General features: G+C 41.9%; 1 protein-coding gene across 1 annotated transcript in view; it reads left to right on the top strand.

Annotated features, from left to right (window-relative positions):
• Nucleotides 1-2683: 2683 nt before the first annotated feature.
• Nucleotides 2684-15349, top strand: part of PRKCE (protein kinase C epsilon) — a 291359-nt gene continuing 278693 nt past the window's right edge. Inside the window, exon 1 of the mRNA XM_054399123.1 lies at nucleotides 2684-3031. Within this exon, the coding sequence (XP_054255098.1) occupies nucleotides 2684-3031 (348 nt within the window). The remainder of the gene's footprint in view (nucleotides 3032-15349) is intronic.

The raw sequence follows: 15349 nt of genomic DNA, 5'->3' as shown, positions 1-15349 counted from the left end.
ATCACAGCTTTGTATCAAATGATTCTGCTTGGGGATTGTCAAGATGATAATGAACATGGAGATTTTACTGTACTTCTACTTTGGCTAGTAGATTAAGTGACAACAGGCGCCAAAAAGTCTTTCTTCCATTAATGTGAATGCTCTCATGACCCTTAGGCTTCATTAGTACTGTATCTTCTATCTGGAAGCTACTCTGGAAGCACGGATACTGGAGCTATTTCATCATCTCCAAATATAACACCTGCCTCCTGAGCCATTACTTGTAGAAATCCATAATTATCTGTTCTTTGCTTTCCAGTCAGGAATATCATGTGTGCACCTTTTATATTCTTCTCAAATGGATCCAAGCAACTGAGTTTCTTCCTTTTAAATTGCCTGTGTTTCTGAAGCACCCCAGCCACCCTCCTGGGTGCCAGTGCTGCCCCTCGGTTTCTCTTGTGAAGTCACAGTGAGTTCAGATCCCAGCAAAGGGCAAAGTCCATCCCTTTTCCAGGGACTTTCTCACAAAAGTTTGGCAAAAGCAGTAGCTAAAAATAAATAAGTAATAATTTTCACCAAAGAAAACAATTTAGATCTTGAGTACATTTGTTCTGCAGAGAAGCCAGGCTGCACATACTTTTCCAGTTATTTAAAGTACAGTATTTGGTACCACGGTGGTGAAATTACTGAACTACTACCTGACGCTTCGATAACGTTCGGTAACACAGTCAGTACATCCTTTTACCGTTTCAGAAGATTTTTTTCCCCATTTCAGTAGCCACGTAGGGCAGTGCCGACTGACTCCCCGTGGTGTCCCCCCGTCAATGCTAGGTCAAAGTCAGAGAAAGAGAAGCGGTGCTGGGCAACGAGGGGCTACAGTGGGGCAGGCACAGGCCGGCGCTGCCGGGCCAGGTGACCCGCAGCAAACAAAGGGACTTGCAGCGACCAACGCCACGAAGACATGGGCGTCCAAAAGCGCCGCCCCGGCGCCACCGGTCCGGCCGGACCCCATGCAGTGCCCGCCGGCCGGGGAACGGGATGACGCGCGCCGGGCCGGGCCGGGCCGAACGGGCCCCGGGAAGCCGCTTTCCGTGTCGACGGACAGCACTTCCCGGCGCTCGCACACAGCAGGGAAACTCTTCCTCTGGCCCGGCCTCCGCTGACGTAGCGTTGTCTCTGCCGCGGCGGCGGCGGCCGGGTGGGGGCTGGCGCGGGGGGAGGTGGGTTGTTGGCTGCGGCGGTCGGCAGCGGCGACTGGGGCTCGAAGCTGTCAGGCGGCAGTGCCGGGACGGCGGGGCAGCAGCGGACTCGTTGCCTGTCGGTTGCGGACCGTGACGCGCTGAAAGATCTCGGGGGCGGTGCTCTCACGGAGAGTGAGGGGCAGGAAGCCCTGTGGGAAACAGTCTCCGCCAGCCCCGCAGCGCCCGCATCGCCTGGCATGGTGGTAGTAGCCGTGCCGGTCGGTAATGGGAGCATCGCGCGGCGGCCGGGGGCAGGACCTTCGTGATCAACAACGTTAATAAAACCGGGCGGGCTGTTTACTGCGGGGGTAGGAAAGCGGCCGTGGGTGGTTTTTCCACGCTTGGTTCACCACTTTATCCTGTGAGGAAGAGGCAGGAGGAGGCCGAGAAGGGGGGAAACAGAGGCCCCCGCGGAAAGCCGCTCGGCGGCGAGCGTGTGGGAGTCGCGAGCGCGGCCCACGGGAGTCACGACCCGAGACGCGGTTTCCCGGCTGGCTGCGGCCGCACTGCTCCCCCAACAGGCAAAACTTTCTACTTACAGGACTCACACTCACACACGCACGAACAGACGGGGCTGCCTCCGCACCCTCGCAGCGCACACACTCACACACGCATGCACACACACACACACTGACGTCTTTTGCGCATTTCCTGCACTGGAGCGAGTGGCGGAGAGGCACCGGCAGGCGGGCTGGGGCTGCGCTCGGCGGGGAGGGAGGCGGGTGGGGGGCGGCCGGCGGGAGGCGGGAGGCGGCGGCGGCTCTGCCCATCGCCAGGGCGGCGGCCGCCCAGCCGGAGCCCGCGGAGACCCGCGCGGCCCGCTCCGCTGCCGTCGCCCCCCATGCGCGGGAGTCGCTCCGCTGGGTCCTTGGCCTTGGCGGCGGCGGAGAACAAGAAGACGGCACAGGACGGGAGGCTCCGGGCTCCAGCGCGGATGGAAGGTCCCTGGGTGGATGTTTGCTGAGCGGAGGCTGTGCAGTAGGCAGGGCCGGTGTGTCGGCCGGTGTTTCTGATTTGTGTGTGTGTGTATTGTGCTGCGCACGGGCAGGACTGGCGTGTGCGGGAGCCTGGGATCGTGGCTCTGCCTCCTCTGCAAAGATTGATCCAGGATTATGGTCTAGGGGAAGGGAGAAGGCTCTTGCTCACCCCACGGATTGGTTATGCTCGGGTTTTGATTGCATTCGGGGGGTTCTGCAGCCGCGGACACCACCCTCTCCCCGGCAGCCCCCCTCGCTTGTTTTCCGTTAGAAACACGGACAAGAAAATAAATGTATTCACTGGGTGTCGCAAGAGCAAAGGCTAAGTAATCAAAGGTAACAGCCGCAAGGCGAAGAGACCCGTACTGTATCCTGCTCTCCCACTCCCAGACCTGCCCTCCTATTTATTGGCGAGACCTCCCTCCTTCCCTTTCGGTGCGAGTGTGTGCGAGTGTTTGATCCCGGGAAAAGTGCATCCATCCAGCCATGGTGGTTTTCAATGGCTTGCTGAAAATCAAGATCTGCGAGGCGGTGAATCTGAAACCCACAGCGTGGTCTCTGAGACATGCAGTGGGTCCCAGGCCACAGACCTTTTTGCTGGACCCTTACATAGCCCTCAATGTGGATGACTCCAGGATCGGGCAGACCTCAACCAAGCAAAAGACCAACAGTCCTGCTTGGAACGATGAATTTGTCACTGACGTTTGTAATGGCAGGAAGATAGAGATGGCTGTTTTCCATGATGCCCCCATCGGGTATGACGATTTTGTAGCTAACTGCACTATACAGTTTGAGGACTTGCTGCAGAACGGGAGCCGCCACTTCGAGGACTGGGTAAGTGTTCGTGCTGTAGGTGCATACACATATGTATAGTTTCCAGTGTCTTGGCTCTGGATGCAACATCTGTCTTGCAGAACTAGGTTGCCAAGGGCATGTAATGGCTCTGAATGCTTTTCGTTATTTCCATGCTTTGTTATATCGAGATAGTCATGGTTACTGTAAATCTATGTATGTGGTCTGCAGGCAAGGGAGGAAAGAAAAATATGATGAATCAAAGTAAGAGATACATAATTGCCATTTCAGTTTCTGAAATTACATTATGTAAATACAAGTCTAGTTATCTTACTGTGTTTGCAAACCCTCAAACAAATGCATTGGTGGAGACCATTACCACAAACCCAGCTCCAGCACTTAGACCAAGTTCATCATTTCAATGTAAATGCTCTTGGTCACCCTGGCAATAACGATCCAGGCCTGACCTCTGATATAAGACACTTCAGGGTCTTCGTGTCACTTGAAAGCTCACTGCATCAACGCTGGTACTCCTCCTTCCTTCCCCCAGATGATCTACACCTTTATCCATAGACTTAATGCAATGTTTCTTCAAATGCCTGAAACTGACAAAAGGGTACTGGTGGATTTTGGCCCCAATGAGGCAATTATGTGTACATAATTATGTGTACATGATGTGTCTAACAGCTCCTATAGCACCTTGAAGACCCAGAGGCTAACAATCCTCAGTGGGAGTGCAAAAAAGATGGAAAATCCTTAGTCCAGCATCCTTAGATACTGTGATTTAACATGGAAAAATCAAACAACAACAAAAAAAAGAAATGCAGGAAATGTGAATATGCACATTTCACATTTCTGCAGCTAAATAATTAAATGGTATATATTGTAAAAGATATATAATAAAACAATAGTAGCTGATTTCTCATTTTAAATGTGCTCTGCTTGGCTGGCCATCTGAAACGTGTGGTCATCTTTTTGTGTATTTATTATGGTCAAGGATACTAGTCAGAACAATATTTCTTTGGCAAGCAAAGAACCCAGGACCAAAATAAAAATAGCAAGAGTTAATAGCTCTGAGTTTCACATATTATTTGGGGTTTCTTTACTTAATGCAGTGGAATAAAGAGATGTCAGAACGATGGAAAGGTGTGAAAGAATTAGACCAAATTTGTACTGATTATTTGCTGAATAACTTTACTATTGTAACTTTTATGTTTATAACTTTAAAGTATTTTTCACTTCTGCGTCATATGTTACATCGTGGTAACTAGGATCTAGATTATTGTGATGCTCTGTAAAAACTACATGTTAGTAAGCTCGGATAGTAAAACTGGGTGATAGACACAGGAAAAATAGCCAAATCAGGAAAAGACAAATGCAGCAGTATTGCAGTTGTCTTTTACCTAGATTGAATGATAATCAAGTTGTGGCTGTCCTGAAATCAAGAAGGATTTAATCTTTGAGATTGATTGGATGGGGATGTCATCACAGATTTTAGTGAAAGAATAGTAATTTCCCAAGTTCTTTTTGCGTATGATACATGTTGTGGATTTGGTGCCAAATCTGGAAGGACCTTGTTGGTTGCTTTTGCCAAGTTTGAATTGTGGTGGGGCTAGTGTACTGAGGTACTGTCTGGCTGTGATTTTAAAGGTGAGCTTAAATGTCTGACTATGTTTCTTCGATAAATAGTGGAATTTAACAGATTGTAAACATCATCTGGGAGGAACTACAGAGCTGAATCAGATAAATGCTGTGTTTTATTGCACTTGATTAGTTGCTGCCCAGCATTCACTGGGTGGGAGGAGATGAGGGAGTGACTATGCTTGTTGTCTGTTATGTGACCGAATTAAGGACATGGCCATGGGTCATAACTGATCACCTCTATATAATGCATCTTCTGAAGCATCACTTAGCTAATTTTGTGCTGTCAATTTTCATAGTTTGGATTGTGGTCTTGCGGTCCATGTGATACACAGTGTATACCACCCTCACTCTTATCACCGTTTGAGTTGGTGGGAAGGCAAGTATTTGTAGGATTGTGCTTTACCCTTTCCAAAATCTTCTAGTTTACTGAATGTGTCACTGTAATTGTAATACCGAGTGTGTTTATTAGATTGTTAGTAGATAGGGACCTTCAGAGAACTGGTTGGTATTTTGTCTTATTTCACTGAGTTAAAATAAGGCCTGTGGCTGTGATATTTCTATGGAGTCCATAGCAAAGCAAATAAATTTATTGATATCTTCAACCAGTGTCTGGAGTCTATATACAAACCTGAAAAAGAGAAGTTATATATGAAGTGAATGAATTTCACAGTACGAGGAGAATGTTTGTGGCCTAAACCAAGACTAAGATCTGCTGGTAGAATATAGTCAGTTTCTTCTTTTTATTAAGAGGACTTATTCTTTCATTTCACTCTTGGCATTTAAGGAAGATATTTTTGTACCATTTGTCCCCAGCTTTATAACAAACAAAAGCAACAATCACATGAACCCATTCATCCTTACTGCCTGAAATACCAAATAAATGCAAACCAAGAAACACTCTTAGAGACCATAAAGTTTTTTTTATGCCATTCCCTTTAAACAGTACTGAGAGTTTGAACTGGGTGCCACATAAATGTTGAGGGTATTTGGTGTAATTGCACTGCTTCCCCTCTTTACCTTCAGAATGATCTAACTGCTCTTGCAGGACTGGACTGTCACTATTTAAATGGATTTGAAAAAGTCCTCATGAGCTGAGAACAACTCATGTCAATATATTAATAGCTTTAATGCCTTTGATCCCATATAATACTGCATGCATTTTTTTAAGGAAATTTCAATATTTATTTTATAATGTCTGCACTAGGCTCAAGATTATGCTACTTTCCTGTCATGTATTTCTAGGTTCTTGTCCAAAGTTCAAAATGAAAAAAAACTTGCAAAGAAACAATGTTGTGGGGTTTTCCCCTAAAAAGAAACTGTTTCTCTCTTTAGCCAGCTCACTTACCTTGATTATTTTTTGCCATTGTGCTAGTCCTTTCATTTTTGTAAGAGATGGGCTTTTTAGGAAAATGCTGGGTATTTTTCTCACTGTTAAGCCTGTGCAGTATACTGATGCCATGGTTACAGTGGAAACACCGATGATAAACAAGTACAAAGCTTGAAATCATGATAGCATCTATTGTATCAGGACAAGTCAGATAAATATGTAAAATCCTGGTTCCTTTTGTCTACAGATTAAACTTATGATATGTATACTTCCTGAATACATATTGAAAAAAAAAAGTTGTGGCCCAGAAAAGTGGTTCAGGTTTTACCAGATGAAATCTTTTAAACAGAATATATACTTTTTTTTTTTTTTAAGATTAATATAAAATACTTATTTGACTTTCTACAAAAGGTGCAGTGACAATTAAAGATATCTGGTTTTCCATTACTGCATCAGTACAGATATAGGACAGTAAAAGTGTCAATTTTGCAAGTTTTTTTAGTCTTGGCTATGCTGCAGCTATAAAGAGCTTTGGATTTATAACGTTACAGGCTTTTCTGTAAGCATGTAACGTGCTATACAAAATGGCACAGAGTATTCCAGAGGATGTTGGTGAACTTACATTTGCAAAAATACAAAATAGAGAACAGTAAACAGTCTGAAAGTTCTCACTGAATAACAAAATGATAACATGAAAGCTGTGGCCATGTTTTTTCCTTTGGTTAGGTTATTCAGGCAATAATAAATTATGCCTTATCTAGCTTTCTTATATGTGACATATGTAAATGTTGCACTGGAGTTGGTAATGCCGTTACATTTTCAGCGGTAGAACTGAGATCAAAAAGGAAAATTCTGTTCATATTTAGCTGGGTGGTTACACTTCTATGAATCAGCATGATCAATGCTTGTGTGTTGGGATGATTGGTAGTGTGGGTTCTGAGTTCAAGTTCACTTTCCAGAGTTGACAATAGATGAAATCAGTGTGATTGGACCTGTGCCAACGACTCCATCTAAGGGTCTTAGCCATTAGCATGGCTGTAAATGAGAAAACCTAGTGAGTTGTCCCAGGAAATCCTTTGGCAGGCTGAGCAGCAGCACTCACTGAATAAGTCAGGACATCACAATCTTTAGCAAAAAAAGCGTCTATCTCCACTGAAAATGTTTTACAGCTGTATTGAGATTAATGAAACACGTTTAGTTTTCTGCTATCTTAAAAAATATCCCTAACACTGACAGAAAAAAAAAAACCTCACTACACAAATTTCAGTGAGCTTTTCTTTTCTAGTCCCAAATACCTTACATTCTGCTGTATTTTTCTCTTCTATCCTTCTTCTTAAGATCTAAATTTGAAGCATTATACTTTTTAAAAAGCATCCTTTTGTGCTTTTTTCAATGTGAATTATCTCAGTGTGAGGTTAGTCATGCAACCGTGCCACCATTGCATAAAGCAAGTTTGTTATGAATATAATATCTCATTAGCAAGTTGATGACAAGTTATGGAAAATAGCATGGGGAAGAAGTACACTCTTTTACATGCATCTTGAACTACTATGTATTTTTGTGTCATGCTTATGGCGTACTATTGGAGAAATTTTCCTGTTTCTAAGGTCTAGGTCCTTAAAAGTTGCAGTCCATACAAGCAGACAGCCAGGTTAGCAGAACTGTGAATGTCACCCAAGAGGTAATAGCAGGGGAGGGATTTAAACCTTTCTGAGTCCTTATTCCTTTGAGCTGTCCATGGATATAGAGAAATCAAACTGTCTCCTTCCAGTCCCTTTAATCTGAATTAACTGAAGTAATTTAGGTGCTTATCAGAGTTCTTCTGGACTTCGTTGTTGTTTTTTGTTTGGTTGGGGTTTTTTTTTGGTTCGTTATAATGACAATTCTGTTGCTGAAATTCTTTCAGTCAGCAAAGTGTTATAGCTGCCATAGAGAGGGTGGAATTGTCATCCCTTTAGGGCAGGTCATCCTATTTGTTAAACTCTGCTTGTGCCATACACTGCTGAAAGTTGGCATTGGGCTAGCAGACTGTGATGTAGCCTATTTTCATTTTTATTTTCATCTGGTGGCTGAACTTACCAGTGTTAGCAGTGTTGAAAGACCTAGGATTTTGCTTGTGAAAGCTTTACATCTCACCTAAGCTGCTGTTCTTGGATTGCTGAAAAGTATCAATATCAGAAGAGTATTTGTTGAAATGAAAGGGAGAGTGCTGTCCCATTTGATAGGTTTCTGCATGATAAGGCTGTCACTAAGCAGGTCTGCAAAGCTTGGGCGGGGTGAGGGTGAGAGCGCTACAGGGGATCAGCAGGATTTCATAGGGACTCAGTGTAATTGTGAGTGTGGGTGGTTGACAGAAGATTTTGGAGTGCATTTTGTACACGTAGGGGTCTTCCTACCTTCTCCCGCAGCCTGACACCCCCCTCTGTCTTCTCTTTTCCCTCTCTGTTGGGGATGTGGTACAGTCACCATGCAGCTCACCCACTATCTTGTATCAATCCTTTTCTACAGCTGCATAAATCTCCTCCTACTCCCTGTAGAAATGTTCTCTCCTAGCAGCTCATGCTTACCTGCAGTGCTTCCCAGCCTCCTGAGATGCAAGAGAGGGGAAAAAAAGCTGCCTCTGCAGTTGCTACTGCAAGGAGAGAGAAAGGGCAAAGTGCAGAAAAGAAAAGACGAGGCATGGAGAGAAACCTGGAGGAGGGTAACAAATAGTTGCTGCTGCTGCTCCGCATACTACAGCTGCCCTTTTGGCAACAGCAGAAGGCCGTGCATGTAGGAGACAGGGATGAGCTGGCGTAGGCAAATTGACTAGTTGAGGGCTGTATGTTGCTCACTGACCTGTTGTGTTTTTTTTGTTGGTTTTTTTTTTTGTTTTGTTTTGTTTGGTTTGGTATTTGTTGTTGTTGGTTTTGTGGGGGTTTTTGGCCTGCTTTGCTCAGTATGTGGCTTTTGAAGTCTCACTTCAGATATGAAAAAAACTGCTCAGGTCATTAAAAATGTGTAGTAGAGCATACGTTTCACTTACTACTGAATTATCCTACATATAGGTCAGGATTTGATCTCATGACTGATCAGAATCTCATCCTGTTCTTGCTAACACCGATACTGACAGTGATCCAAAGTTCCACATAGTAAGAATAATTCCTCTGAACCCTGCAGAAAGGATTTGTTAGAACAAAGTTGCCATTAGCATAGTCCAATTCAAAGATATTAATCCAATGCTGAACTTCAAGAAACATCCAAGTGAAAACAATTCCTACATGTCCTTCTTGTGCCAGTTTTTAGAAAGTGCATATCCTTATTTTAGGTCAGGTGGTTCCATGGACACTATGCAGAATTTCATTGTTGTGAGTAAATGACTCCGTGGGTTCACTGGTTTCATACAGGCATGTGTTTTAAATTCTTTCCTCAACTGGGGCCTGTGTTCCAAGGGGAAACTCAAAATAACATGTAACAACATCCTTTACCTCTATTTTACTCTTACTGATTTATTATTCTTCTGCAGATATTGCACATGAAAACCTGATTTCTGCATTCCTCAGCCCTAAAAACTAAATCTCTGCCCATCCCATCTAGAATTCTTTAAATACTGCTGAAATGAGGATTTTATTTAAGCTGTAATTGTAGGACTTGGCATCTAAATGTGATTAATTTTCACTCCTTAACTAAACTTTTATTTAAATGAACTTTTAATTTGTTTTCAAATTCTGAGGGGAGGCTGTGAATGCAGTTTGTGAAAAATTAGAGGCAAGAGGTTTTCTGCTTGGAATTGTCTGGTTGAATTCAGTTTTGCTTTTACCTAGTACTGTCTTAATCTCCTTTCCCTTACTCCAGTTGCTAGACTGTAAGAGAAGGACAGCTACAGCTCATGGTAAGAGAGCTTTTAGAAACAATAGGGTATGCAAGTAATGGGAAATCCATGGTCAGAGAGGACTGAGAGAGACTTTCCTTCCAGGCACATGGAAAGGTAGAGCTGGAATTATCTGGGTATGGAATAAGATCAGAAGTCTGAAGACAGCTTGGAAAACTGCTGGTCTGGGAAGAGACGACCCCAAGCAAACCCTTTTGTCAAGCTAGGCAGAGAAGGGTCTGAAGAACGGGGATGTTTTGCATGCTGTTTTGAGTCATGCAAATTGTAGCAGTTAAAGGGGTTTTTACTGTTTGGGAGCAAAGCAGTCATTACAAAGTTTTAACTTTGCATTTGTAAACAACTGCTTTCCTCTTTGGCAGATGGTCACTAGGTTTATAAAACATACTCGGCAATATTAATATGAAACTGGAACTGTAAAACTAAGAAATAATTCTGGAGATTGGGTAACTTTCATGGCAGTTATGTACTTTGTACTATATTTTAATAATGCAAAATAAACATGAATATGGTGTAAGCATATATGCAGAATTATTACCTACTCTGATGTTTGCTTACAGTCAGTATCTTGAATTGCTAGTAAACTTGATTTTTGAGTGTCCTCTTACATTCCTCTATGAGTTAAAAAATCTTAAGTTATCATTGCTGTCTTAGCTGTCTAACTTTGTCTTCCTCTTCCTTCTTATTGCTTCCCATATATTGCTGTTATTCCCACCACTCCAGCTCCTCTCTTCTTCTCACTCTGATGGACCAGAGAGCTCCTAATGTCAGTAGGACTGAGAAGCATGTTCAGTATCTGAGGATCTTTGGGAGCACAGCTGTTTTCATCCAGAGCATGTTCCCGCTTGATAAGCAAGCAGCAGGGAACTAACCTGTCAGACTGGTGGCTGTTGGAGCAATTGTTTTCAAAGAGAAGTGATGTACTGAGTTACCAGTTACACTACAGAAGTGGTTTAAGGAAGGAGCTTTGAACTTCAGCACAATGCTCTGATTTTCAGTCAGTGGGATATTGAAGGAACACGGTCTGCCCCTGAAAACTAGATTCTCCCAAGCAATGTAAACACTACTGTACGAACACGGTCTGCCCCTGAAAACTAGATTCTCCCAAGCAATGTAAACACAACTATATAATTTTAGTGGGTACTGACTGTTGGGATTTCCAGGGACTCCTACTCACAGAAAAGGCTTGGTATTTTTAAGTTGGATGAAGTGAAATTATGGTTTCTGCCAAAAAAACTACAGCTCGAGCACAAGGCAAAAAACGCAGATGAGGGAAGCCAAAAGAAATAAAACTGCTTACCAGTGCAGGCTGGTAGCTATGTAGCTTAGCATCAACTTATCAGTTCAGCTTTGCTTGGTGTCCCTAAATCAAAGTCTCAAGGGCAGAGGCAATAGTGGAAATTTTGCTGGAGATATATGGAGATCCTGATGCTTTGCATGATCTGGTGTTTGTCTTCAAGAAGTTGACAGGTTTAGAGGGGCAGCTCTTATGATGTAGTCCATGTTTCCCAAATTTCTAGATTATTTCATGTAGCTTTAAGAATGTTTGGGATCACCCACTTTTAGGGAACTACAGGATTTTTCTTTATAATTCTGTGAAAGCTGGTATTAGCTGTGTTGTTAAATTTGAGCTTTTTTCTTTATCAGTACCTGGGTTACAACACTACCACTACAATAGTTGAATATAGGTATGATGCATAGAGTTAATCTTATGTGCTAATGTCACTGAGCTGTGATAAGCTTTATTAAGTTTTATTCCACACCTTTACTCTTTGTGCTAGTAAGGTCTCAGGTCTGAAAGGAGGCAAAGCTGAAAGATGAAAGAAGAGTTGTATTATACTCTCTCAGTGGTTTTGTAGACATATTACCCATTGTATTTGAAGGAAGTGACTGTGCTTTTCACCTGAAGAGCAAAACCTTGTAGCTCTTTCTGATAACCTTTGTGCAATTCTTTCTTTATATACGTATGTAGTAAAGTCCATTAATTAAAAAAAAAAGAATATTTGTTTGGTGGTCATATTTAGGAGGTAGCTTTACACATGCATTTTTTAAAAGACCACATAAAAGTTTTTAAAAAACTAATTCAGCTTAACAGTTCCATGGTGCAGTAACAGCTCAGGCACCATGACCTAGACAAGTTCATATGATCTCTTTATGTGCTCTTTCCTTGCCAGTTCAGGCTCATTCTTTGTGTCCACTTTGCCTGTTTGCTGCAAGAATTCTTGGGTGGGGAATATCATATTACTGAGACTAATATAATTTAGTAAGACCATGGAGTCCTGATCCTTTTTTGAGAAGTGTTCACTGTACAATTGTCGTATAGTATAAAAAAACAAATCAGGTAGAATAGACCTCTGTCATAGTCTAGTGCAGTACAAAAAGCAGAAACTTTTCTGTGTTGGTTTTGATAGTAAGTAGATTTATGAGTAAGCAAAAAACAATATACTTTAAACAAACACAAAATAAGTTTAACTCTATAGTGAGTGCCATACACTAGTGACTGAAGGGCAGACAGGGCATAAGTTGTCTTGCACACAAGTTCAAAGCCAGTGTTTCTATATTGATTTGAATGGAAATTTCTTTGTATGATGTTCCCTGTTACTGAAACTATTGAGAGTATGTGTGTCTAGTTGCATAGTGATTTCTCTGTGCTACTAGGTGAGTTGGGGAAATGAGCAGTTACATTGCCATCAGTTGAATTCCTTGTAAGTTTAACATTACACTTTATGTATTTCTTAGAATTGAGACTGATTATAAGTTTTTCAGATATGTGATAGAGCCATGAAGAATTGAGGCTCCTGATTCAGCAGTCTTTTGAAAGTGTTTCCCAGCTGTGTTTTATCAGTGGTTATTTCTGTAGCTGTGTTTCAGTGGTTTTATCTATAGTAAGCTCAGCTCCTGAACAGTTTAGGAATTAATTTCTAAGTGCATTATGAACTGCTTGTGAATACATTGATTAGAACTGATGGTTCTAACCAACGAGTATTCAAACCCCAAACCCAAAATCTTGACTTTTTTTTTCTTATTGATACTTCATTCATAAAAGAATAGTAAATCATTGAATGTTTGAACATATAAAATGGAATTGATTTTGACACTTGTTTGAATATACACTGAACATCAAACTGCCATGCTCTAACATGTTCCATCTCTTATATTTGGGTTAAATATATGTGCAGTCTCCAGCCAAGCACTGTTTTGTTATATCAGTGTTATTAATAACATAAAGCTTTCAGAATATTTAGTATAATCTAAAGTTTACATTTCTTTAAATCCATCATGAAGTGTGAGAATGTGATTTTGTATTTAAGTGTTCCTGAAAGACTGAGATAAAAAAAGAATCATTTGACTGAAATGGATGGTAGACAGAGTGAAATATGGGGGCAGCTCTGGAGAAGTCTCTTCTCCCTGCAGCAGTCTTCCACTGGACTGTAAGGGCTTCTTCTGTTTGGGACCTGGGTGTAATTGTGGTGGTGATCAGCAAGACAAATTGCAGGCAAAATGTTTTGTAGACCTGCCAGAAAGTTTGCAGCTTTTCCAGCAACTGTGAATCAGCTCTGCACCCTATTTGCAGACTAGCAAGTCTGCTTCCCAGCAGCAGTGTGCCAGACTGCAGAACCCCTGTATATAAGCTTTATGCATGGTTAATCAGCTTTACAATGCAAATAGTGAAGTCTCTGAGACATCTTATGCACCTGTGAAAATATACTTGATGTTAGTGATATCCTCAGAAAGACGGGTGAAACTGAAACCTCAAGAGTGTGGATGCATACGTTCTGGCAGAGTGACAGTTTTGAATGTAGGAGTTAATACCTTCTCTCTGATAGCATTCACAATGTGTTAGGTTGTGCAGAAATAGAAAATTCATAGTTTCTTCCTGGAGGAGCTTATGCTGTAAAATGAGAAATTATTTTCTTTCTTTTGGACAGTAAGTTCATAAACTACAACATAAGATCTTTAGAAGTCTTGGACCTGTATATCAAGACAGAAGGTACATGCAAAAGCCATAGAAAATGCATAACAAAATGCAAATCTATACTTTTCAGAACAGAACTATGCAAAAGAAATATAAGGTGTGTTGTTGCAACTTTAAAAAATGTTTTTGTTGGCCCTTGGGGAAGCAGTAGTTATCTGAGTAGTTGTCTGAGTTAAGGGAGAGTGTTTTTATTCACGTGAGTCAGCAGAGAAGGAGGCTGAAGCTTAAGTTGCTTGCCAATTCAAGGAACATGTAAATAAGACAGTCAGTCAACAAAGTGAAGGCACTTTGTTATAGACCACATTACACAAATAAGGGAAATAATCTTTGCAGCAGGCCTTATTTAAATAAAAGTTTCAAAGTGCTGGAACATCTCATAATGTAAAAATGGTTGCTACTGGTGTTGCTTGGTGTTTGTGTTAACAGGTGAGATGGGAATTAACTTTTACAGCACAGAAACTGCTCTTGATCCTGACTACTTTATGGTCTGAAGTTTAACTGAGCTATGAGATAATGTGTAATAACTTCATTGTAGTCTTACATGTTGTCAACTGGTCAGACAAGTTTTTACATAGTTGTCCTGCATCTGCTTATGACCTAACACCTTATCTCCTCTCACCTCTGTGATTTTTGCCTTTATTCACATTATTTCTTCAAACAGATGAGGATGTCAGTAATGAGAAATGATGGGATGGGCAATCACTTATAATTCAGGTATAAAATCTTATAAAATGAATAATCTACCCTTTTATAGCGATGGTTCTATAGGAGGCCTTTGTCTGCTTTAGATTTACACATAGTGACACATAGATGGTAAGGAAATCCATTAGCAAAATGTCTGAGTATGGAGAATGTTGAGCATAGTCATCTTGACAGCATTCCTGAGAGGAAGTGTAATGGGTAGAGAAACTGTATTCCTTCATATCACCCCAAAGTATGGCACAACATTATGGTTATAATCAAGAGTTTTGCAGTGGAGGTTCAGTATCCTCATTTTTACAGAGCAGAGACTGGGACTGAGATCTAGACTACTGAAGTAAGTTTTCTGCCTGATGTCTTTTGGATATCTTTCTTTCTGTCTTGCAGATTCTTCCTCATTTGTCATTTACTCCTTTTACTCTCATTTTTACTAAAAGAAGGATACTTACCTCATATTTCTGCTTCCTTCTTGGAGCATATCTTTTTTCAGACTGTTTGGTTTATGATTTGATTGGATTTTTTTTCCTGTTTCAATCCTGCACCCACTTTATTGTGGGTTGTTTTCCTTCAGTTGTAGTCAACAAATGGAAATGCAGGGCTTCCACCTTGCTGCATTTTTGACACTGGAGCTTTCACTCCAGGGTTATGGATCTAGACTGTCAAACGTAGTCAGTACTTTGAAGTTGCAGTGCACCCCTGGATGACTGGTTGGGGACAGCACCAGCTTTGTGGTTACACTGAAAAAATTACCATTTAGAGGTATCCTGCATGCATGTGCTTGGAGTGTCTCCAGCACTGAGTCTGCCTGTGTATGAATGTACATAGGCTGTCAAAGGTGCTGAAGAG

Source organism: Indicator indicator, chromosome 2, assembly GCF_027791375.1.
Source record: "Indicator indicator isolate 239-I01 chromosome 2, UM_Iind_1.1, whole genome shotgun sequence".
In the NCBI taxonomy this organism is placed as follows: domain Eukaryota; kingdom Metazoa; phylum Chordata; class Aves; order Piciformes; family Indicatoridae; genus Indicator; species Indicator indicator.
This window is presented reverse-complemented; position numbering and strand designations above follow the sequence as displayed.